We start from the raw sequence: 23,784 nt of genomic DNA, 5'->3' as shown, positions 1-23,784 counted from the left end.
CCGACGAGACCCAATCGTGCAGCCTTGGGCCAACCGGCCATGGTTGCCCCTGCAGCTGCTGCATCCGCCATCTTCGTATACATACCGCGACCTACCTAGGCTTCAGCCTGCTACCGCGCTCTACCCCGGGACTTGGATTGTGCAATGATCCCAAGAAAAACCGCTTGATAACGGCGGCGTCTCCTGTACGCGCCGTTGCATTTCAATGAGCTTCTGCTCTCCTCTGGCAGGATTCAGCCCCGCTGACATAGTACCCCACGCGACGCCCACGCCTGTCCTTCGACGCCCATAGCACCGCCACAGCCAGCACGGAGACTGGGGAGCAGAAAATGAAGAGCACATTTCCTAGCAGAGGGAGTAGCATACCCACCACCTTCAACCCAGGTTCCAATGGCAGCGTGGACGCTGGCAGCCTGCCACCGCCCGCCACTTCACCCAAAGACAGGCTGGTTGTAGGTGTTGACTTTGGGACCACATACAGCGGTAGATACACCTGTTGCAACCGTGGTAACTGTGCCGCCTGATGCGAACCAAGGCTGACCACCGACAGGCGTTGCTGCCGTGTACAGCGCAAATCCTGACGATATTGACATCATCAAGACTTGGCCCGGTGGAAATGGTGAGCTCTTGTGCATCCGCGACACCATGTACCTCGAAGAGTTGACACGCGCCGCCAGGTATCACCTCCGACAAGGTCCCTACAGAGATTGGCTACACCGAACCGGCCCTGCAACGCGACTCCACTGCCTCGCTCAATGCGCTAACCAAGCCCGCGCCGACCATCAAATGGGGCTTCCAGTTCAAGCCAGACGAGACGCGCCTTCGGTGTATCAAGCTCTTCCTCGACCGAAATCAGAAGCTTCCGCATTATGTATCGCCTCTGGACACGGCTGCCCAGCTGCGCAAGCACGGCAAGACAGTTATTGAGGCAGCCACCGACTACCTGTCGCAAATATACAAGCATACCATGGAGACCTTGACCCGGAGATATGGCGAGGCTTTTATTAGTTTGACCAAGGTCGAGTTTGTCCTGACGGTACCTGCTGTATGGTCAGACGCGGCCAAGGACGCGACTCTAAAGGCTGCCGAAAAGGCTGGCATGGGCAACAGACATGAACTGAAGCTCATATCTGAACCCGAAGCGGCTGCCGTATATACGCTCAAGGCCATTCAACCAAACCACCTCAGGGCCGGCGACAACTTCATTGTATGCGATGCTGGAGGCGGCACGGTTGATTTGATTGCCTACAAGATCAACCAGCTATTCCCTTTGCGCGTTGAAGAGTCGGCTGTTGGAACTGGTGGTCTCTGCGGCTCTACTTTTATCAACTACCGCTTCGAAGAACACGTCAAGCAACGGATTGGAGCAGAGCGGTACACATGGATGCGCGAGAAGAAGCAAAAGACGTGGAACATGGGCTTGAAGTATTTCGAAGAATTCGTCAAGCGCAACTTCAACGAGGAGGAACACAGTGAAGTCAACATTCCCTTCCCGGGTCTTCCAGACGATGAAGAGGCGGGGCTGGATTCCGGGTTCCTGGTCATGAGTGCCGAGCAAGTCAAGGGTCTATTTGATCCAGTCATAGAAGAGGTCATACATTTAGTAGAAGGTCAAGTCGAGAATATAAGGCAAAAAGGAGGTTTGGTGTGTGGCATCATATTGGTCGGAGGGTTTGGACAGAGCAATTACCTCTACAGTCGGATGAAGTCACACTTCAACAGCGCGCCACCGCCACCATATACCGAGAGGGCAACCCATTACGTCGCCCCGGAAGTGGCCCAGTCTATTGAGATTTACCAACCCATACACGCATGGACCGCTGTCGTGCGCGGCGCCGTACTGAGAGGTCTGGAGGGCAACATGGTTATCAGCCGACGAAGTCGCTGGCACTACGGCACAAGCTACGCAACTGTTTTTGACGAGTCCAAACACCCCATCTCCGACCGTTACTGGAGCCCGCTGTGGGAGCGGTGGATGGTATCTGACCGAATGCAATGGCACATTGCAAAGGTAATAATGCATTCTCCCTCTTTAGCTACACAATCAGTCCACTAACATTTACCAATTTCAGGGCGCCCAAGTATCCGAATCTCGTCCTATATCCTTCCACTACACCCGCAACTTTCGCCCCGGGCAATCCCTCGTTGTAGAAGACGACCTCATCGCCTGCGATGCTGACGTTGCTCCAGACTCTCTTACCAAGGATCTCATCAACGTTTGCACACTCACCACTGATTTGAATACCGTGCCTAAAAGCTTGTTTACCCGTCTGAAAACGACAAAGGGAGTTGAGTTTGATAATCTGGATTTTACACTCGACATGCGGTGTCAAAGTGCAGGGTTGGTGTTTGAACTCAAGGTCGAAGGGGTACGGTATGGGAGTGTTGAGGCAAAGTTTCATTAATGGAGTTGGTAGGGGGTTGGGTTTAATATGTAGATAGGTATCAAAAAATGGGCGCTGCACATATGTAGCCTTTCTGCGAGTATTTTCTCCTAGTGATTTTATGCACACTCTCATTATTGAGCAAAGGTTTTCCTTTGGTTCATATTTTTCCTTATTTTTTCATGTTCTCCCCGTCTCCCTCCAAACTTTCTAAAATCTAACGAGAAATTATACACTACCTTATCATCTCCACTCCCCCTCATCCCACTGCGCATCCATCTTACAAATCTTACATATACACCCTCGTATCTGACCCCTCCCCCCCGGTACCCAACCCATCTTACAAATCTCGATCCCCATCTCGATCTCTATCTCACCCAACTTAGTCACGACAACCCCCCCCCCCCCACAAAGGTCGGCGAAGTTGCACTACCCCATCCAGTACAAGCAACCTCTTACATGACTCTTCCTCCCCCCTCACTCACCACACACCCGAGTAAGGTCAACTACGATGTCACCTATACCCTGGCAATTTATACCGCAGCATCGGTGCTGAAGCAAATCTCCACACACACACACATATATATACGCCTGCGGTCAACCGACCCAAAGCAAAGGGAACACCCCAGTTACGTGCCAACGCCTCGCAGGACGAGAGTGGGGATGGGGATGGTAAGGGAAGGGGGGTCCGCGGGCTGATGTCGTACATGAAGTACACTCCACCTTCTCCACTCACACCTAACCTACCTAGCTACTCACTTTACTTCGCTACGTACGTAACGTAGAGTGGCTTTTGATACAATGATACAAGCTAAGGGCTGGGAAAGCGTAGGTATGGACGGGGACAAGGGGTTATGGTGGAAACCACCGGATTAAGGAGTTAGATGGGGTTGTTATTGTTGCATGGGGAATGGGGGTTAGAGCTGAGAGAGGGTTCTTTTTTGCCAAGAAGGTTGGTGGTTGGTGGCCCGGTTGTATGCTTCCTGGGGATGTTTTGGGGGGGTGTGGGCGGAAGCAGACAGGCGGGTTTTCGATTGGGGCGTGTGACATATTTGGTGGTTTGGATGTGGGGAGGGTGATTTAGGGAGGAGAGAGTATGTGTAAGAGAGAGATGGAAAAGGGAATGTGATGGTGGTGTGTATGAGGAGTAGTATACGCGGAAAAAAAAAGACCGAGACGAACATAAATTTTCCTCTCGTATTACTTTATCTTGGTGTTTTCTTGGTCTTTTTTTGTTTGTTTTTTATTTTCCTCTTTCGTCTTCGGACCGTTTCTCCAACGTCCTCATTACACAATTGCCATGGTGGCTCAAAAGAGCAAAGAAAGAAGTACGCAGGGAAGGAAGAGTGGAGACGCAAAGGAAGAAGCAAAAAATCGGGAATGCGCTAATGCATGTGAAGTGGGTGAAGGAGCAGCGAGGGGGGCTGGTCTGGAGGAAGAAGGGGGGGGCTGGCTCCACAACCCAGTGTTCCGACTCCGAGTTAGAGGTAAAGATGTAAAAAAAAGCTCGGATGACTTGCGGTATATCGCTCGTTTGGTCCTTTTCTCTTTTACCTCCCCCACATACCTCTCGCACCCCTCCCTCTCTCCACTTGCCATGGTCCCGCGGACCGGTGGGAGAAACCCCGTATGCACATCATCAGCCGCGGACGCGAGACGGAGACAGACAGGCGGGGACCCATGCCGCAAAGAGATGGGTATGTGAATGCAAATAGTATCGACGGACGGACGTATGCAGGTACTCCACACGTGAGTACTTACTGACAAAGACACAAACGCACGCACCAAAGGATGAACGCGCTGCTTGTGTAAGGAGACCAAGGCCTAGATGACGAGGTAGTAGCGTGTGTTTTGTCAAACCTTGTATTCCTGTTGGTACGCGCGCGTGGGACCACGCTTGCGCACTGCCTTACCGATCACCGATACACGCTTGCACCAACCAACACAAAAGTCTGTCGAGACATCAAGAGAGAAATATCGAGAGGGAGAGAAAAGGACAGAGATGATGGTAGGGAGAAACAAACGCCGTCGTGTATGCCAGGGCGAATAGGTCCGATTGCGCGTCACGGCGCCTGCAAGTTGAGCGGATGCAGATGGTCGCATGTTTTTGCTTCATGTGTTTGGATTCACATGCGCGTTGCTTGTCAGATGCAAGTGGGTTTGTGGCGTGGTTCGGATTTCCTGCCCGGGTCGGGTAGAAGGATTGGAAGATTGACGGCTAATGTAAAGCAGACGGTGGCGTTTGCAGCGTAGCGGAGGCAGGAGCGCATGGCCTTGAGGTCACGCTGTCTTGCTTGCATACGCTGTATAGTGGTTTGGGTGTTTGGAAAAAAGGCTGCGAGGGGGCTTCATTGGTATAGAGATTAGACATGGTAAGTAGTGGTTGCATGGCGTTCCGATTTGTTGGGTTTGTGGGTTGGAATGATTTTGCGCGCGGTTAAACAAGGCCAAGAGAGAGCATGTCATTTCAAGGGGCTGGGATGGGCAAAATTGATTGCATACATGATACGTACCACTACATGATGGATACCGCGCCCTCATCGGCCATGGTGGAGTCTTGATGAGGCGGAACGGGAGGTACGGAGCGCGTCAGGGCGGCTGGCAAGAGACACGGACAGGCGGATCTGACAGGGTTCATGTATGCGGCATGAGACGCGACTTGGTCTCGGGGGAGTGACGTTATGGGTTGTCGCGATTGCAGACTCGTTGGTGCGCTGCGTGCTTGAACAGAACGGCGAGGTGATAATGGAGGAGCGATACTTATCCACGTGCATGTGCTTGGTTGGCCTGACGGACAAGGTCGAGATTGAGAGAGGCACGACTGCGATAGGCGTTGTAACCTTCCATTGCAGGGTCCACGAGCCGGTGAACTGTCACACGGCAACGGCCGGCCTTTGTGGCGCTAGTGACGTTGTCATTGTCGATTCGAGTCCAACTCGATGACAGCTTGGTGGTGTGTGCGGCGAGGCCGGAGCGGAGAGCAAAGACGGCGATGGATGGTTGGATTGGGGGGAGGGGGGGCTGGATGGACAGGGGGCAGGACTGGATGCACAATCTGGGTCTAACGAGGAGCAAAAACCCACAGACACAGCATGCCACTTGGCCGTTTGGGGACAAGCATTGCAGGCCTACCAGAAAGACCCAACACGCTGTGCCACCATTATTGCTGCTGTTCTTGGCACAGTCTTCAGCGAACATGTCGTCCGTCCGCGCATAGGGCTGCATGCTATGATGGCGGCCTATGCACCATCATCAATCGTTCTGTGCAAACGGCACCATGAGTCCGTTGTCTGGTAGCTATCAGAACCGTTCAATCACGGCTGTGTGCTTCCACGGCCCTTGTACCAGCTTTCTTACACAGTTGCAACACAAGCGCACGCACTTGGCCATGCCCGATACGACTCCTGCATATCCACTACGCTGCGAGCTAGTGATTCGACGCACCCTCTCCACATGCAGATGCAGACCCTTCACCAGTACAGGTCCTCTGGACCCGCTCTGCACCAGGCCCAAGGAAGAGAATCCTGCAGTAGCAGCTGGTTGGGAATAAGCAAAAAGAGTTGCATCCTTTCGTAACAAAGTCCCATCAAGCCCACAACTGCTTATCCGCCTAGTCGGAGTCGCTCCGCCTGCTTCACACCCCAAACTACTTGCAGTAACACGGCCGAGAGGATCATCAGCAACCGAGGCTTTTTCCCTTGACTTCTTTGATAATGCATGATTCACACGATACCACTGATCAGCAGGCGTGGTCTGTAGTCGAAACTCGCTCGAGTGCAAGCGCCTTTTCGGAGCAACGTCGACGGGCCTCCTTCCCGGCTGTGTGGTAGCGGGAAAAGGAAAGAAAAATTCCCACCAAGTCTAGGGAAACGGAGGATATGGGCAAAAAGCAATCTCCGTTCGCCTCCGCACCAGCAACTACCGACACGACACAGCAACATGGTCGCGAGCTCCGGAATTTGAAGGATCACGGGCGACTGTGGAGTCGAGCCGACAGCGTCCGTGTGCACGTCGGCCAAAGAGAGCGTGGAGAAGAGCAATAAAGTGGGCAAAAATAGCTGCTCTACCTTGTCGTTATTGCTAGCCCTCTTTTTTTTGCAATAACCGAGGGCCCGGGAACCTTGTGCCTAACTATTCCGTCCGTTTGATGAGCCAGCCACGACAACACTGAAGGGCCTGGGCGTCAGTTGTGCAATCTCATCCAATTGCCACTATTCTCTGCTGCAAGCAAGGTTACTCCCCTTCTGTATAGCAATACCGGTTTCGCCCTACGAGACCACATTAAGATTACGCTTGGAGCAGAGCCGAGGTAATAGCGCCTTGCTTCATCTTCCGTATCATTATACGCAGGTACCGGTGGCGGCGATGCTGATGCTGATGACGATGACGATGATAATGATGATGATGATCAAAACAGCCTAAATGTCAGTGCTTTCACTTTGCAAATTCTATACCATGTCCTGACCACCGCCCGTCTGGCAACAAGTCGGCCCGTGACCCGCACGCCTTGTGTTACAGATGGACAGATGGACATGTGCACTTCACACGCACACACATATACCCATACGCCTGATCGATTAGCAGAAAAGGAAGGACGTTGGCCATACATCTAGCCAAGTCCATGCAACGAATCAAATCACGCCTAGATTCGACTATACATCCGACTCCATGGTCGCTAAACAGATGCCAATCGTTAGTGTGCGTCGTCGCACCTCGGATGGCCATCGGTCGTTAGGCTATTAGAAGAAACGTGCTACAGCTCTGATGAAGAAAACGTATCCGAAACCGAAGCCACCAACGACCCAATCTGGCACGGATATGCCTTGTTCTGGTAAGATAGAAAAAAGTGGGTGCCGTGGAAGTAAGCTCCGTTCGAAACGTGTTTGGCATGTACAATACGGAGTACATACCTTGGGACCCTTGGAAATCAGCTTATGGGAACTTCGACATCAGACTGCGCACTGACCTGCCGTCCATCCATCCAACCAAACCATGGAAAGTAACGTATCATTCCCCTGCAGGAAACGATGGCAAAAGTGAAAGAAAACCATGACCTCAGTCATCTGCCGAGGTACTCTAGCGGTGAGGTAGCGTTAACTTGTATTTGGGGGTCTCCGATTGTATGCGCATGCTACAAGCGTCATACACGAGCCCCTAACCCTGCCGGTCCAGATGGCGGCGGTCTAATTCGTGCTATTTATACAAAAATTGATAGACTGAAATGCGTACCCAAAATGTCTGATGAGAGCGCTAAACGTAAAAAAATAATCAAAAGGCTGGCCTTGTCAAGCAAATGCTGGATGAATGGCGGGAAAAAACAAATCAACAGTCTATCAAGAACTGCAATGCACCAATGCCACGGACCCGCGCAAACTGTTGCTGAGCCGTTGGAAAAAGCAGAATAACTGGATCATATCGGACCCAATCATGCAATCGCGCCTTGTAACTCCTTGAATAACCTTCTCTTGTACCAACAAAAGACACGCAGTAGCAAAACTGATCAAGTCTTATACATCCATTCAATCCTTCTGAGAAACGGGTCTGGAATGTGCGTCTTGTATGTACGTTTGAGTCTTGAACTCATGGTTGTCTGTATTGCGATGAATCTTGGCCAAATTAGTGAGAGGCCCCCGGGGTTGCGAAAGCGCTTCAAGATGCCGAGTAGAATTGTGGTAAGCCTGACTGGCTAAATCCAACCGGGGGTGTTGCCTCTTCTTGGACGCGATCCAAGTGTCCCGGCTCTGCAAACCAATGCGCACTCATTGATCGCGCAGACGAGGGTATTGGTGCGCCATGGCTTGGCATCGAATCGTATGAAGTCCACGTTGGCGGGTAGTAAGAATGATTTGGGGCCACAGGCGCAGAAAGGGGCGCGGGACCTGAACTGCTCAGCGTGGTCGCATGTATGGTAGAGTGGTTTGTGTCTATTGTTGCGGGGAAAGGATATGGAGAGGTTCGTCGGTAATTATCGCTTTGAATGCCCAGGCCCTGACCAGGATACTGCTGTGGAAGGCCCTCGATGTTTCCGTAGGACATTGAACGAGCCGGTGGTTGGAATGAGGGCTGTTGCCCCCAGTGTCCATCTTGAGGACCGTAGGACATGGTGGAGCTTGTGCTCATGGCAGCTGGAGTGTGTCCACCTGAAACATTGGATTCACTTCCATATGCAGAATTTACTGTCGAAGGCGAATGTCGCCATGATGGACTTTCAGCTACGGTAGAAGATGGCAAGAAGCTGTTGGTCGGCGGCCACTGAGTATCAATAGGGGGTGGGTAAGGGTAGGAAGGCTGTTGCACGGCTACTGCAGTCGTTAGTGTGTCGTTGTGAGGAGCTGCCGTGTAATACTTACAACCGTTGGAGCCGGGTGCGTGATGTGGATCGTTTTCGAGTTCCATGGGGTAGCCATAGCTCAGAGGTTGCGCCGCTGAAGGTGGCCCTGAGAAAGGCGTCCTGAAGTCGCCCATTGCGTCTCCAGAGGCGGAAAGAGGGTGCCTGGGTGATGTGGAAACCGGTGTGGCTGGCTGCACTGCGCTGTTTGATTTGGACGAGATGGATTGCGACTGTGGCATATCGGCGTTATGCTCGACTGGATAGAAGTTGCATTCCTTCTTCAGTCGAATGCAGTTTGAGCAGCGGCCATGACGATCATCTGGCGCCAGCAGGCATCGAATCTTGCGCCTTCTGCAATGTCCTGTTTGACTACTAGTCAGTTACGATGATCTCGTCAACAACAAGAAGCCTCATGGACTCACCACATGCAACCGAAGTTCGATGATAGCCCAGCTTGTTGCGCGGTTTGTTGCTTGTTGGCGACAGGTCGCCGGGATTGGCAAGGGCTAGGTGACGCATGTGGGGAGTCGAGGTGGACTTGCGAAGCTCTCCAGAAGCTTTGGTTTTGGGAGAGCGTCTTTTCTTGCTTGCGTTGCTGTGATGTTGAGCAGTAGGTTCCTGGCTAGTTAGGCTACCTTGGAAGGGCTCGGTTCGTTCTGTGGGGCTTGGTGTGGTGGTGGTGGTCTCGGCGGCATGGGAGTGATTAAACCCAGGAGTTTGGTTCGAGGGGTTGAAGGGCATGGCGTCTTGAACAGGTTGTAAAAGCAACGAGTGTTCGAGTCGAGATACCGTTTTCTTCGCGCGGCGTTCTGTAACTACAGCCATGTGTAATATTGTCGCAAGACCCGAATGTCAGTGCCCAAAACCTGGTGGCGCATTGAAGGACCTAAGGACATAAGCATCAAATGTTTAAAGTTCAGCAAGGGCCCCACAACAGGAGATTGTTGGAAAGGGAGCTAAACGGCGATACATACCTTGAAGGTAGGGCAAAGCGACTTCTCAAACGTTGGAGCCGGCACTACGATCTGGTCTGCGGGAGTAGTTGGCGGGACACTTGCTGATCTACCGAGCCATGGGAATCCTGATCTAATCAATACTTTTCGTAAACGCACTGACAGGCCGGGGCCGAGAGCGAGGAATAGTCAAGGGCCTGGGCAAATAAAACGACGTGGTAGGAAAGCGAGGATGAAGCAGTTGCGCACTGACGCTAATAAGTGACGGGTAGTTTGGCAGTTAGTCGTTTGTACAAGCAAGCTGTGCCTCAGCGGGGGTGTATTGAAATGTTCAGAGTAGAGAGGGCGCCAAAAGCAACGGCTGCATACGACCAAGGACGAGTAGGGTCCGCATATAGAAATTTAGACGACGCTGTTTGGTTGAATGCGTGGATGATTAAAAGTGGCGAGGTATGTCGACGACGCTACTACGCGACAGGACAGCTGCGTTAGGGCGCCTTTTTTTGCACCAAAGGATTTCACAGGGTTCAACAGCCCTCCTTCCTCACAAGCACAAGATCATCTTTGCGAGGCCAGGTTGCTGTTGGTGGGCCTGCATGAGCCAAGTGATGTGCGGGTATGGATGGAAGGGTGTGAAGACGGACGAGGGCTAGAGTCCAAGCGTCATGACCTGTTGGTTCTCGGACCCCTTTGGACTTGTGTGTGGTGCTTGGGACACTCTGCCTGTCATGTCTCGACGGTGTGATGCGATGACAGCCAGCGGTAGCCGCCTAGCGTCAGCGGCGGCGTGATCCACTTGTATTTGCGACGCTTGGAGGGGGTGCTCAAGCCACGACAATTTCCTAGCTCGGTCTAGTGGAGCAAACTATACGATAATGTGTCGTTGGGTCCGATGCTATATAAGGGCCGTATTCATGGCGGCGCACTGCAGGAGCCGTCAATCCGTCAAGCATATGGACAGGCTACGTAAGGTTAATTTAGAAAGGCTCTGTGCACGCGAACGTTGAGGAGGGGGAGGGGGTGGGCAAGTGCAAGTGCAAGTGCGAGTGGTGGTGATGGTGGTGGTGGTCGAGCTAGCTAGGGCTGGCTGGGGTTGAGCAGTGGTGTCAGGCATCTCAGATGACGAGGACGAGAGGAGGACTCAGAGCCGGATGGAGACAGGGCCGACGTGCCTTGTGCCCACACAAGAGGGAGAGGGACTGAGGGAGCTGACGCAGGCTTTCCAGGGCCCGGAGAGTTTGGTTTGCGCAAATGAGAGCATGTGTGGCTCTGGCAAGAGGGTAGTAACGTGACATGGTCGGTAGCGAATGCATGTCTGCTGCGATGATCCCCCGACACTGGCTGGAGGTGTCGAGGCGCTGCAAGGTGCGTGGTCGCAGGGATAAGGCCGACGTGAACTGCTGGCGGCGTCATGGTATGCTAGCGTCTGCGACAAATTGGCTGCGACAGCGCGTCCTTCTCCACATTGTTCATCTCGCTAGCAGGCCCTGGCGAAGCTCGAGTCTTGTCCAGTCGCGTCATGGTGATTAAGGACAGCCAGCGTTTCCACAGCCGGGTTGCACAAGGGCTGGTCCGGGGTGTGGATGTCACTGGCCAAGTCTCGCAAGTGGATAGCAGTACGTGGTGAGGGCCAGTGGTCGATTAATGCGCGTGAGGCCTGACCCGGCGCTGTGGCTATGGTCTTGGTGCATGACCTGCACTCCAATAGCCCGGACAGTAGTCCAAGCCTGGCGATTGCACGTGGGAGTCGCGATCTGATACAAAATCCTTTCGGTCCTTCTGAGGCGTCTCGATTTCTCCCTCGCCATCTGTGCGGCATCTATCGTACCGCCACCAGGTGGGGGGCAAGGGTGGTGGTTGGTGAGGCGCGGAGGGTATCGCCTGGGTAGCTTGTCCGCTGGCCTCGGAGGTCGTGGGATATCTCGCAGCTCGAGCAGCCAAGGGCGACGTCGGCGAGCGCCCTGTCTATGTCATGTCGCCTGTTCATGATGGCGGACCGAGGGCACTGGGTGCTCGAAGCTTTTTTTCTCCTTGTCTTCCTTTGGACCAGGTCTCTGGTATTGCCTTAGCCTAGCTCGGGCGTTGGCTTGCGCAGCTGCAAAGATACAGCAGGGCACTAGCGCGGCCATTGTGTGCATTTTGGCTAAATGGTTGTGTAGTTGTATCTGAAACGCTCCGGACGTCCAGGGCTCTCGCTCGATCGGTTGAAGTCGAGGGTGCACGATCAGTAGGCTGGTGTGAGCGGGCACTCGCAGGCGAGAGGCGCTGTGGTCCCGCTGGTGAACAGCCTCAGTGCAGTTGGGGTTGGCCATGGTGGGTGGTGCCTTCCCCCCCTGGCCGCTCGCCGTCCTTGGCCGCTCGCTTAGTCGCGACTTCCGTGCCTTGGGGGTTCGCGACGCGTGCCTGCCAGTTGCAGGAGCAGTGAAAGGGCCATGGCAGGAGCGACCGAGCGACCGAGCGACCAAGCGACCACATCTCACGCCGCCACACTCTAGGCGGATGTGCCTACTTACTCTCTATACTAGGCCAGTGCACCCCTACTGATTGGCTATAGCGTAAGTGTCGCCGTCGGCAGCCGTTGCTGCTGCTGCTGCTTTGCAACTGTGCACCGGCACACTGTTCGCAGGCGCTTGTGGGGGCGCCACCATGCTGCCACGTTCCTTCTCCCACCCCCTCCACCTGTCTACGCTACTATACTATACTGTACTATACTATACTATACTATACCGCACCTACACAATAGTGTGTGCAGTGTCCTTTTTCTATACTACGACCAGCCAACAAGCTACCACGCCTTATTGCTCGGCTCTACTCACTCTCTACACTTAGCACACCACCACGACCATTGCTGCACCGAGCGCCGTCTCGCATCTGCCAGCTGTCGTATCCTCTCTCACACCAGCGTCATATCATCACCTAATCCTTCACTGTGCCCCACGCTGCATCTCGCCCCAATACTTCCTTCTCGCTCAGCTCCACGATATGCGTCGGCGACAGGCCAGAAAGAAGACTGCCGCCCGGTGCATCACCAAGCTGCCACGTGCCACCCTCCCCATTTCTCGCTCTGCAAGCAACCCCAAACTTCCTTCAACCCTTGACCCGGCTCAGCACTTTACAACCAAGCCGATCCCCAGAGTTCGTCATCTAGAGACAATCACCACGCCAGCCCTGCCGACTTGACCCCAAGTTTGACGGCGTAATATCTACACTCGCCTCCACGTTTTACTCCCTCCGTGCCTCTTCTTTGCTTATGCTTCGCTTACACTATCCCTGCCTCGCACAACATCGCCCAAACCCTAGCACCTCTCTGTATTACAAAGACCCGGTTTCAGGCACACGTCCCCTACATTGGTCCGTCTTGGTACGTATTCATCTACATAAACGCAAAGAGTCCGGTAAGCCTACACCCAGTATATGGCAGGCCCAAGCATACAACCCTTCCCCTGAGACTCTGACAACTCTCTACATCCTCCATCCTCCGGCTACCGGCGTGGCGACATGTCTGGCGGTTCATCGTTGCTTGCGGTATATCTAAAGTAATCATCAGACCGGGGTCTGTCGCCCTAAAACGCTTGGGCCAAACATCCCCAAAGACGGCCAAACCTTGAAGCATGTACTTCCGATACGATATATGCCCCCAGTCAGTCGTAACTGTAAGTACCTCGCTTGCAAAGTTCGTGTTTGGTTTTGCATTAAACGCTCATCAGGCATGACAACCACGAACGAACTTGCACCACATACTTGTCGAGTCGCGAAATGAATGCTCTATATCATTGCTTCCCAATGCACTAATTCGCGTATTGCGTATTGCGTACCTGCGCACATACATATACGACAAAAAGGCTTACGTGTCTTGGCTTCGCCTATAGTTGAAACTCTGGCTTGTGGACATGTGCCACTCTGTCAGGCATACGCTCATTCCAGGACTCTGGAGATCAGCATTCCGCCGGATAGTGTCCGCTTCACCAGAACCCAATCGCTGATCTTCAGGAGTCAGTGGCCAAAGTATGGCCTAACCCTAATCGTCCTCATACTCGTTACCCTCCGTCTAAGCGCGCTTCTAAGCTGACCGTTTGCCCAACGTTCGCCCTCGACTAACCGCCATACGCCCTGCAAATTAACCATCTATGTTATATTTGTACGTACTTAAGTACTTACTAGCATATACATGCTCATGTACCTGTGTACTCACATACAATCAACGGAGCCTTCTCCGCGTATCCACCTTCAATTAGTACCTTGGTCCAAAGCCCCACTGTGGCTTGCGTTACAAATAAAGTTTGGTCATCTTGGACAACAGTTACATACTCTGATGTATGTGGGGGGGATTCAGGTATGCCAAACCGGAAAGGAAAAAAATGTCCAAGCAGCCTCACTTGTTGTCCCTACATACAGAGCACTAGCCGTCATTGAGCTATGACTCTTCGGCACTTTACTCGACTCTGTGCCATTGATAGGGATTTTCGATTTTGGCCATGCACCGCTGTACAATGACATGCAATGACATCGCCTTTTTGCACCGGTGACAACACTAAAGCAACTTAGCCTGTCCATCGCCTTCTCCATGGAATCAGGGTTTATGATAGCCATCCGGCAATTCCCTTTTGTTCTAAGTGTACATATGCACATCTCTTAGCTGATTCGGCAGATGATACCTTGAACCCTGACTCGCCGGCCGGTCAGGGGTCTCAACGAACAATCGCAGAAGTATGTGCTTACTTACGGCACTGCCCTACCACCGTACGCTATAATTTTTCTCTGGTCTTATTATAACAAAATGTATCGCTTGCGACCGGTTCTTTTGGTCGAGAAATTATTCCGACCTACCGGTAGAGCCTCCGATCCGGGTCCGGGTCCTGAGCTGAGGTTGCGCCCGCGCCCAAGTCCCAGAAAGTCGCTCTTATTGCTGTAATTGGCATAGCTCGTTCATATAGCTAGCCCAGTGCCTATGTGGGTGTCTTACAGGCCCCACTACACCATAATTCTCACTCGGAGCACTGTTTTCCATCTCCGTTCTCCAATTGCTGTAGTCGAAGTTCCCAATCTGCTCGCCACATCAGCAAGGCGGAAACTTTCGCAACAGCAAAATGTAAGAAAAAAATTCCGGTAATCTTTTCCGAACACACTGCTTCCTCTGCGCCGGTCAAGAAAATTCGCGAATGTTAGGAGTGCGATTACTATCGTAACCACCGATCTACAACAAACAAGGAAATAAGATGCGGGGTTTCACTAGTTTGTAGTCGGTCACACCCCTTTGGCTTGGCATCTCGATCGGCAGAACCGCTCATCGCCGGCTCTTTAATACCGGGCGTTGATCCCTATGACCGCTCGTTTTTAAAATGCATAGCGAGTGAAAAAGGAAGTATATCCGTTTTGCGACAGGAGACCGCCGGTGTAATTCCTCAGGCGAAGGAAACGACAAAATACAGTGCATAAAATAAGATTCAATAAAATGTGGTCAGACAACACCTACAGAATAGGCAGAAGTGACATTCCCAACATTGTGGATCGTCCCAAGGGTATCCGCACATAGAGTGTTCGGCCAATACTTAGAGCGAGTCCACAAGGGAGGGGGGGACCCCTCGCATAACAAAGTTAATGCAGGGCCACGACGACTCCGACGACGCCGATGACCGCGATGGAAAAGATGCATGCAGAATCTTAGTGCGTGTATGAGTGTGTGTGTATGTATGTTATTACAAGATGGTCTCTACTGACAACTTGCGACAGGGCCCCACAAACGCATCACAACTCCAAACGTGCAAGGATGCAAAATAAGCATAAGGGAAGGGGGTGCGGAGGCACAGAAAATGCCCGAAAACGAATGCGCGGTCGGCAAAAGAATAGAGTGGGGGTTCGAAGTGAGTTCGCACACCGAGATCACGCAACCTTCGTAAGTTGCTGAGGTAAGTATGACCAAGCAATTGTTGTTGCCCTTTTGTTTCCAACACACTGGCGGCATGTGAATGACACTTGTGTCGGTTACATGGAATGTCACTTTGGTACTTGACCGCCGGTAAGTGAGAGCGGTGGTATGACAGCGAAATGCATAATGTGGCTCTCTCCCTCTGCGTCGGTGGAGCAACAGCAGCAGTCATCATACCAACATCACGCGAATACGGTCGCTGTATGACGCCGATGTGGTTAAAAAAAGATAGTACGGGCGGACGGACGTGTATTCAATTTGCAAAGTGAAAATAAGATACTAGTGCGCAAGGCAAGAAGAAACGGCACTTGTTGTCCTGTCAGCTTTCCCCAGTGCTATGATTCAGTCTGGCGATAAGAAAACTTGGTCCTGTGGAAAGGTACGAACAAGGTGATCGATGTCTCTGTCTCTGTCTCTGTCTCCGTCTCCTGATGGAAAAAGGACCTACTATGAGGCAAACGAGGGAGAAAAAAAGGGGAGGGAGGAGGCAAGCTTCTTCTCAGGTCATCGTGGCAAGACTTGAACGATAGGCTAGGAACCCTTCAGGAAACCTCCGTGATACTATGATGGCCACTCAGCTCAGAAAATCACTCTGACTCAATACTATCGAAAAAAAATGACCACTGTTTCCTACGTACGAATCGCAAGCACAACAGCCTACCGCAGCCATGTGTCATGTAGCGTATACCTCGTACTTGTCAGTTTTCTAGAAGCCACCCTTCCCCCTATTGTTGTCACTTCACCCACCCTCCCCCCAAATCGCCGCCAACTAACCTACTAGTATAACGTCCGCCTAATAGTCAACCACGACACTAAACCAGCCCGGCACTTCGCACTCGCCACTAACCGGCACATGCCTATTTTACAAGGCGCAAGAAGCTACTAAAAAAAAGGTACATGTCACTGGCAAGGCTGACACTACCCTTAGTCAATCCACGCTACTTTGCCTACGGAGTACTATTTTTTTTTTCACTCGGATAACGCCTCCTCCGCACGCTACTACTTCGATTGCCACACAGCGTATCCCGTCCGATGGTGGGAAATCGGGCACAGGAATCGAGCGCCTCCGGTGATGGCGGTTGGACTGGTGGGGCTAGAGTGGGCGACGGCTCGATTGGGGAGTGTCTGCGAGGAAGATGGATGGACCTGGGTTTGGGGAGGGGAAGGGGGATTAAGGAGGTTGGTGGGTGCTGGGTTAGGGATTCTAAGGTAGCTTGATTGAAGGGGGGAGACGGCTTGAGTCGGAGAGTGATGATTGGGGTGTGTGCTTTGTCTTGTTTGGGGTTGTTTGATTATTTTCTGAGAGGGAAAGGGGGAGGTAAGGGGAGAAACAGAGGAGAAGCAAAGGGATGTATGTGTGTATGTGTGTGAATGATCAACGTTCTGTCTGCAAAACCTCCTGTGGGGTATGCGGACGGACGAAGCGTAGACTTGCAGTGGTGACGCATTGCCTCTTTTCCCCAATTTGTGGGGAGTATCGTATGAAGCACGGTGGTTCCTGTGACAGACGCCCTGCGGGTTGAAGCGAAAGGATGGGAGATGATCTGTCAACGGTACTGTAGTTTGTCTTCACTGTATGTATACACAGACACATATATATTTGTGATCCATTCTTGCGGATCTATGTTCACTCTTCTCCATACAGTGGACAAAGTAACACTCTGTAACTTGCTCAGTTGCAGAGCTGCCGCCTGTGCACAAATATATGCATACATCACTCAGCACAACTCTCCAATCCACACAGTCCTCCACCAGAACAACAATCTCATCCTGTACGAAAGCCTGTTTTCTCCCTCAATTCCACCTGTCGCACCGCGAGAAGTAAAATCCCTGACCGATATTATTCTCCCTTTTCGAAGAATCAGGCCACTTCCCCCTCCCCTACTTTCCTCCCAGCTCCACATTTCGAGACATTTAACTCAGAACAGGAATATACGAGACACGTCGCATGTTCCGTGCCCTCCCTTCGTATTTCTCCAACAGGCCCCGTTATTTCCCCTACTGACCTAACCCAACCTCTCCACAACTTTAACTCTAGAACTACGTCTTGGAACTCCTGCGTCTCATACAAAGGCTGGCAAAGAAACAATAACGCTGTCGTGTCATTCTCAAATCCTTCACCTACGTGACCTTTGCCTCCGTGACACCATGAAAAAAAATCTAGTGACATAGCCGTGTAGAATTGCTAGGTCTTGCAAAGTCATTGTGAGATGCTGCTTATCCTAACAAAAAACCACTTTATGGAAGTCAACAGATACGATCGCTTGTTAGATGTCTATTGTGCTTCTGAATCCTACCTACCAAACTTCTCTCGTTGTTATTACTTGACTTTTTTTTTCATCTGTTTGCTATGTAGCGTATCAGATCAATCATCTTAGAAAAGAATGGCAGGCCACACCCCAACCTACCGCAATCGGGTATAAAAAAAATATAACTTTGCAGTCAAATTGTAATGTATTAGTAATACTACTAAAAAGTTCTCAATAGTTATATGCCTATTAGGCACGTCTATTAGGTACAATAGCTAAAATGCGGTCGCGACGAAGGCAGTAGAACAGCGAACTACAGTTGCGACGAGCTAGCAGCACAATATACTATAGTTGCATTAAGGACACGCAGTGCAGCAAAGCTCTGTAGTGTCTATAAGTTGGCCATGTCGTTCGTCTGTCTCTCCCATCCCCTCGTTGTTATACCTTTTGCAATTGAGGTTATCTTGTATAGAGCCTGGCACACAATATAATCTATCTGGGCTAGTCTGTTTTATAGGGAGCAGTTATGTGATACTGAGATCACTGGAAATACTATTATTTGGAGCTATTTTTCTTCTATGGTGTGATGCGTTTGCTTGACATTGTTCTGCATAATGTGGTACAACGTTGTAAGGTATTTATTTAGTGTGAGTCGTTGACTTGGCGGGATGGCGAAATATATCCTTGTATGGGTTAACCGACTTGTCTAACAATCAATCTGGATTGCAACAACCCGAGTCATTCTGTTTTATCGCTCTAATCCAATTCAATATATAGGTTCGTATTGGATTAGATTGATGGTCAACGCCTCTGCTTTGAGTTAAGAGCGACACTCATTGACTAAAACTCCAGGTGTAGAATTAGGAAATAGAATATATGACATGACTAGTTGGATACAAAACCGATGGCTGGGGTTGCAGAAATAAGCGGTGTGATGCATATGCATTCACTAATTTTGGTATAACTTTACATGTTATTCTACTTCGAAAAGCGTATGATCCCCCCCTTTTCCAATTCAGAAAGTAAGTTGTATCTCCGCGGGCAAAGAATCGGTACAATTATGCAGGCGATATGTGCCTGGGCAGACAATCGGTACGATTATTAATATTCTTGATACAAAAATATCACATAAGGCTATACGCCGAAATCCATGCTTGTTAAATGCCCGGCGGTAAAGGCTATGATTTGAAAATATGTAGCGAGTGTGTAGTGTACGTGATCCATGATTGGGTTTATTCTATTCTTAGAAAGAAGCTGAAGAGCGAATGATATAGGCATGGTACCTATTAATGGCGTCTCCTCGGCTGATGTAGTAGGCCACTGAATTTTTACTTCTTAGACTAAAAGAGTGAGACCGAATCTTTTTTGTTGAAGAGGGGTGGATGTGGGTCAGTCTAGAGGAGAACGCAGGGGAGTTGATGTCGGGCATGGGAGGTGTATGGCCTCATCTGATCATGCCATACGTACTCAAAAACTATGGCTTATTAGTGTTCTCTAACAAATACCCGAGACCAGACCTGCTTCAACTCTAGAATGACCCACACGTAGGATTCAGAGAATGGATTGTTACGCAACCCAACACCACTCGCTAAGCTCTTTTGACAATGTCTCCTTTGTAGCCAAGCTCTTCGGCACTGAGCTTAGCTTGCGGGTCCACGGTATATTGATACAAGCTATTCTCTTACAAAGAGCGGCAATTCAGTGCAAAGATCACCTGAACTACCGCTGCCAAGAGCTATACTCCTCCACACTAATGCCCAGAACCAGGGTAGTAAAAGTGCTTGGCCTTTGATATCTCCAGAAGTTACACACGTCAGCAACAGACCGAACGAACGGGCTCAACTTGCTCGCTCGAGATCCAGATCCACAAGCCATGGTCCGTTCCATGGATCATAACGAACATTCATGATGCTGGCATTGACCATCAAAGTCTCCTTTCCAAACTCGACTGCAATACTGCTTCCCTGGCTAATGTCTACAGTCGCTGCCCTCTCATTTGCGGTCTTCCCACCATCAACAGGTATGGTATCGGCTCTTTGGATACACTGTTCAGGCTTGATATCCGGTTCGCCGTTATTCCATAGCACCTTCTGTGCCCCCCATCCTTCATGTATATGTCCAAAGCAATGTAAACGTGGCCTACAGCGCCTAGCAGCCCGGAGGAGATGTTGGCAGCCGACTAGCTCGCCAGTTTGCGTTGCGTCCAAGACACCAAAAGGCGGTCCATGGGTCATCATGACATCGATGTTGGGGTGATCAGGAATGGGATTCTCGGCGATAGGTTTGGCATATGGAGTGCACTGGTGGGACGGATTGTAACGGTCTTCATCTCGATTGTAAGGAAATGCCCAACCGCAAAATTCCGGCTGATAGGGAGATGCATAAACCTTGGTAATGATGTCAGTTGTTGCACGCGGGTCCAGACATGGCAAATAGGCGTTTTACCCGCAGATTCGCTCCATTTTCCAACTGGAATATATGTACTCCCTCGTCGAGATAAGTCACACCTGCCTTTTTGGCTCGCTCACCAGTCCACAACTCTCTTGCTTTAGCCGATAGTTCTTGGTCATACTGTTTTCCATGCATAAATCTGCCCTTTTTGCCATAATAGTGGGCGTCTAGAGTAATGTCGTGGTTGCCCGCAATGGCGAGCTTCAGACCAGCATCGATAGCCGCCAACATGTCCAGGGTTTTCTCATACTCGGTCAAGTGACCAACCATGGTCAAGTCGCCGCAGTGAAGAAGTACATCTGCTTTGGGGAGCGGTGGACGAAAGGCTGTGTCATTGTTGGCGGCATTCTGCGAGGGAGTAGCAGAGTGTGTGTCAGAGATGATGAGAAAGCGAGTTTTGATGTGAGCTGGTGCGGAAGATGTGATTGTGGTCGACATGGTGGAGACGAGCCTGGAACCTGGGGGATCTGAGGTCTGGCGAGGGTTGGCGCGGGGTTGCAATGCAACAGGCTCGAGAAGTGGTGCGTAGGCATCAACATGCAACCCATTTCGCCTAGTAGTACCCTACTAAGGTAGCAACATTAATCTGAGTGCGCAAACCACGGCTGAGCACGAGTGAATACCCCGCTCTTTGTTTGTTCCTTCATGGCTGAGGGGAATACGGAGTCGACTGTTCGCGGCCAAGTTGGTGGCCCAGTTATGCAGTAGGCATTTTGTTGGCGACGAGGCACATAATTGCCAGGTCGGCTAAAGCAGACATGGCCAAGGAAAAGATTAATACTTGATATGCAGTGCGAGAGCAAGACGACTGCGATGCACACTCCACAGGGATTGGGATTGCCATGAGTCTTGATGGCTAGTCATGCTAGCTTTGGGCCTAAAAGTTTACCCGATCGGGTCGCATCGGACCAGTATCACGCCATTTTCTCCAACTGCCCGGCCGTCCCGTCAACCACGCTGACAGCATCCACACATACAGACAACGGAGAATCTTAACGACGTAGATATCCAATCCACTTCCCTCACAGTGCCCGGGCTATTTCCAGGCCCTGCAACTGACAGCTACGGAAACACCCGCCGACACCCACAGCTCTCCATGTGGCGCCACAATCAGCGTCCCCAACATGCGCCTAGCCGCTTCCACGCGACGCAAAACTGTGACATCACAGGGTGTTGGTGAATTTTCCTTCGACCTGCATTCGCACGAGCAATTCTTAGCAAACAATTGCTAGTCTAGACGTTCCCGTGACTAAGACAAGACTAGGCACGACGCGTCCTCTACTCACGACTATCATGTAGCAGCCGCTTGCACACACATGCTCGCAGGGGTAAGCGACATCTGACGAAGAAACTACGTACGTACCATGGTTTAGCAACCTTGAAAAGGTTGCTGCCATGCGCCGCCAAAGCACAGTTCCACCGTGAGAGCTGCCGATATCCTTCACCTGGGCTCCGCAGCTGCTATTACTGCTGCTGCACATTCAGACAACTGCGCCCCAAACGCCATGACCAGTTGCTGAACTATTTGCCTAAGAAAATGTTTCATCCTTGCGACGTGAATCAGTGGTTCCGGCATGTCGGTCTCGGAGGACTCGCGGAACACGACTCTCGCCCGGTTCAGTGGCGCGCTGGGCCCAGCACAGCACGAGATGCTCTTGTTACCGGGCAATGCCGATGAGGTGCTCATCATTCGACATGTGCGTCTCCTCCAAAATCTGGATGCTCGAATGCACTGTACATGCTTTACAAAGCATCAAGGGAGCAGCCGACTTTTGCTCGGCATGCCTGCGATGATTAATTGGAGGATGGATCCACAAGTACCTTGCGATTTTGGGATTACCCTACAGCTGCTCGAAGCGTCCGCACTTGACTGAACCATTACGCCGGAAATTGATTGGCCTACGACCTGAATTTCAGGCAGGTCACAAGCTACAATTACCCACCTCATTGGCTGTGCCGTTCTCGAATCGTCGATACAATTACGTTCTCGTATCTTTCTCTTATTAAACGCCTGGTTATGCCGACCCGGCTGTCATTGTCATAGCTCGTTAATCCTTCAATCCCGGATAGTCACTACTTACTACATACGCTATCGTCGAATACCCACCACACCATCAATCAATCTCGACTTCATTAAGCTGATGAATGCCCCCAGAAATACGAGAGGGTCCAAGACCGGAGACACTCCACCAGCAGATGACATGCCGTACTCGAATTACTTTGACAATCCATATCTCAGCGATGTCTTCGACCCAGGTCCTGACTACACATTGAACTCCTTCTTTGACTCGGACAACTTCTTCAGTCAACCGACCACATCCATCGAGGGCGCCTCGAATACCCAGCCCAAATCCCAAAGGACAACAGCCTCCAAGTTACCGGTGACTATACTGCCATCTTCGAGCCATCAACAGTCCTACCCGCAAACTTACAATCAACCGCAATTTGGGCAATTCGAGCAATACAGGGGTGATTTCTCCATACATCCCACACCACCACAAGCCGGCGAGCATGATTCTTTCTCGCCCATAACAACAGTAACGACATCACATTCCTCATCACACTCAAGCGATGCACCACACCAAGCCGTCTCCCCGTCGCTAAGTCCCCACACGCTAAAGCGCGAATCCCCATCGTCGCCTGCATCAGCGTCGGAGTCTTCGACACCAAAACGACCAACCAGGAAGCGGGGTCGCCCGAGGATGAGCCGCAGTAGTACCGACAGCCAGCTTGCTGCAACATCGCCTACTCTAAAAAGCCAGACTTCAAGGCGCCAGCCGCACAATCAGGTCGAACGCAAGTACCGTGAAGGACTCAACTCGGAGCTCGAAAGATTACGGAGAGCGGTACCTTTACTTCGGCAAAATGACGGAACAAGTTCAATTGGACAACCGAAACCGAGCAAAGCGACCATTTTAGCCAGCGCTATTGATTATATTCAGGCGATTGAGAAAGAGAGGGATGCGCTAAGGGCTGAGGTCGAGCAATTACGGCGAGATCAAGCAGGCATGCTGCAGAATTCAGATGGGAGAAATCCGTGCCTGAATGAATATCTCATGGATTCATAATCTGGAACAAGAGGAGGAAGGGCCGAATCAAAAGAGAGGGAGAGTCTTTTTTTGGTGCAAAGCCATGTCACACAATTGTAAAAAAAAAACTGGGGAACGAGAAGGGCAGAAAAGGGGGTTTGTTTCTTTCCTACCAGAGTTAAGGGCATTCCTACTACGGACTCTTTTTTTGATTTTTTTTAGCTGGGCGTCCCAGGGCCTGCGACCTGTTTATTTCTTTAATCATAGACTTCCCCACGGGTATAGACTATATTTAACGACCCGTCACGACACACCATAGGCATATTTAATCCAGGAAGTTGTATCGTCTTTGTCATAACTTTGACTCATGGCTAGAAGATGACAAAAAGTACGTAGCGAAATGCTAAAAAAAGAAGTTATACTTTTTTTGGAATTTAAAAGATAAGGTTTCGTTGCATGAT

General features: G+C 51.1%; 8 protein-coding genes across 8 annotated transcripts; 5 read left to right on the top strand and 3 right to left on the bottom strand.

Annotated features, from left to right (window-relative positions):
• Positions 1-329: 329 nt before the first annotated feature.
• Positions 330-2,405, top strand: COCMIDRAFT_2833 (uncharacterized protein; the record flags this gene model as incomplete). The annotated part of the gene is made up of 4 exons (XM_007687007.1): positions 330-483; positions 551-619; positions 678-2,011; positions 2,073-2,405. The coding sequence occupies 4 exons, from the start codon at positions 330-332 to the stop codon at positions 2,403-2,405; spliced, it is 1,890 nt and encodes a 629-aa protein (XP_007685197.1).
• A 2,516-nt stretch (positions 2,406-4,921) lies between these two features.
• COCMIDRAFT_34266 (uncharacterized protein) lies at positions 4,922-7,109 on the bottom strand (the record flags this gene model as incomplete). Its single annotated transcript, XM_007687031.1, has 5 exons — positions 4,922-5,008; positions 5,181-5,286; positions 5,767-6,203; positions 6,311-6,472; positions 6,981-7,109. 5 exons carry the CDS (start codon positions 7,107-7,109, stop codon positions 4,922-4,924), a joined length of 921 nt encoding a protein of 306 aa, XP_007685221.1.
• A 924-nt stretch (positions 7,110-8,033) lies between these two features.
• Positions 8,034-9,540, bottom strand: COCMIDRAFT_87933 (uncharacterized protein; the record flags this gene model as incomplete). Its single annotated transcript, XM_007687055.1, has 3 exons — positions 8,034-8,686; positions 8,735-9,076; positions 9,138-9,540. The coding sequence occupies 3 exons, from the start codon at positions 9,538-9,540 to the stop codon at positions 8,034-8,036; spliced, it is 1,398 nt and encodes a 465-aa protein (XP_007685245.1).
• A 1,647-nt stretch (positions 9,541-11,187) lies between these two features.
• On the top strand, positions 11,188-12,848 carry COCMIDRAFT_23934 (uncharacterized protein; the record flags this gene model as incomplete). The annotated part of the gene is made up of 4 exons (XM_007687021.1): positions 11,188-11,284; positions 11,828-11,981; positions 12,223-12,412; positions 12,498-12,848. The coding sequence occupies 4 exons, from the start codon at positions 11,188-11,190 to the stop codon at positions 12,846-12,848; spliced, it is 792 nt and encodes a 263-aa protein (XP_007685211.1).
• Positions 12,849-16,955: 4,107 nt separating this feature from the next.
• Positions 16,956-17,117, top strand: COCMIDRAFT_87906 (uncharacterized protein; the record flags this gene model as incomplete). The annotated part of the gene is made up of 1 exon (XM_007687054.1): positions 16,956-17,117. The coding sequence occupies one exon, from the start codon at positions 16,956-16,958 to the stop codon at positions 17,115-17,117; it is 162 nt and encodes a 53-aa protein (XP_007685244.1).
• Positions 17,118-19,681: 2,564 nt separating this feature from the next.
• Positions 19,682-20,732, bottom strand: COCMIDRAFT_87874 (uncharacterized protein; the record flags this gene model as incomplete). The annotated part of the gene is made up of 2 exons (XM_007687053.1): positions 19,682-20,230; positions 20,289-20,732. The coding sequence occupies 2 exons, from the start codon at positions 20,730-20,732 to the stop codon at positions 19,682-19,684; spliced, it is 993 nt and encodes a 330-aa protein (XP_007685243.1).
• A 1,365-nt stretch (positions 20,733-22,097) lies between these two features.
• On the top strand, positions 22,098-22,301 carry COCMIDRAFT_87765 (uncharacterized protein; the record flags this gene model as incomplete). Its single annotated transcript, XM_007687052.1, has 1 exon — positions 22,098-22,301. A coding segment is annotated over one exon (204 nt), but the record flags the coding sequence as incomplete, so codon positions are not given.
• Positions 22,302-22,495: 194 nt separating this feature from the next.
• COCMIDRAFT_87950 (uncharacterized protein) lies at positions 22,496-23,362 on the top strand (the record flags this gene model as incomplete). Its single annotated transcript, XM_007687051.1, has 1 exon — positions 22,496-23,362. One exon carries the CDS (start codon positions 22,496-22,498, stop codon positions 23,360-23,362), a length of 867 nt encoding a protein of 288 aa, XP_007685241.1.
• Positions 23,363-23,784: the final 422 nt, after the last annotated feature.

The sequence above is a fragment of the Bipolaris oryzae genome, assembly GCF_000523455.1.
Source record: "Bipolaris oryzae ATCC 44560 unplaced genomic scaffold scaffold_25, whole genome shotgun sequence".
NCBI lineage: Eukaryota > Fungi > Ascomycota > Dothideomycetes > Pleosporales > Pleosporaceae > Bipolaris > Bipolaris oryzae.
The sequence above is the reverse complement of the archived record's forward strand: the minus strand, read 5'-3'. Positions and strand labels throughout refer to the sequence as shown.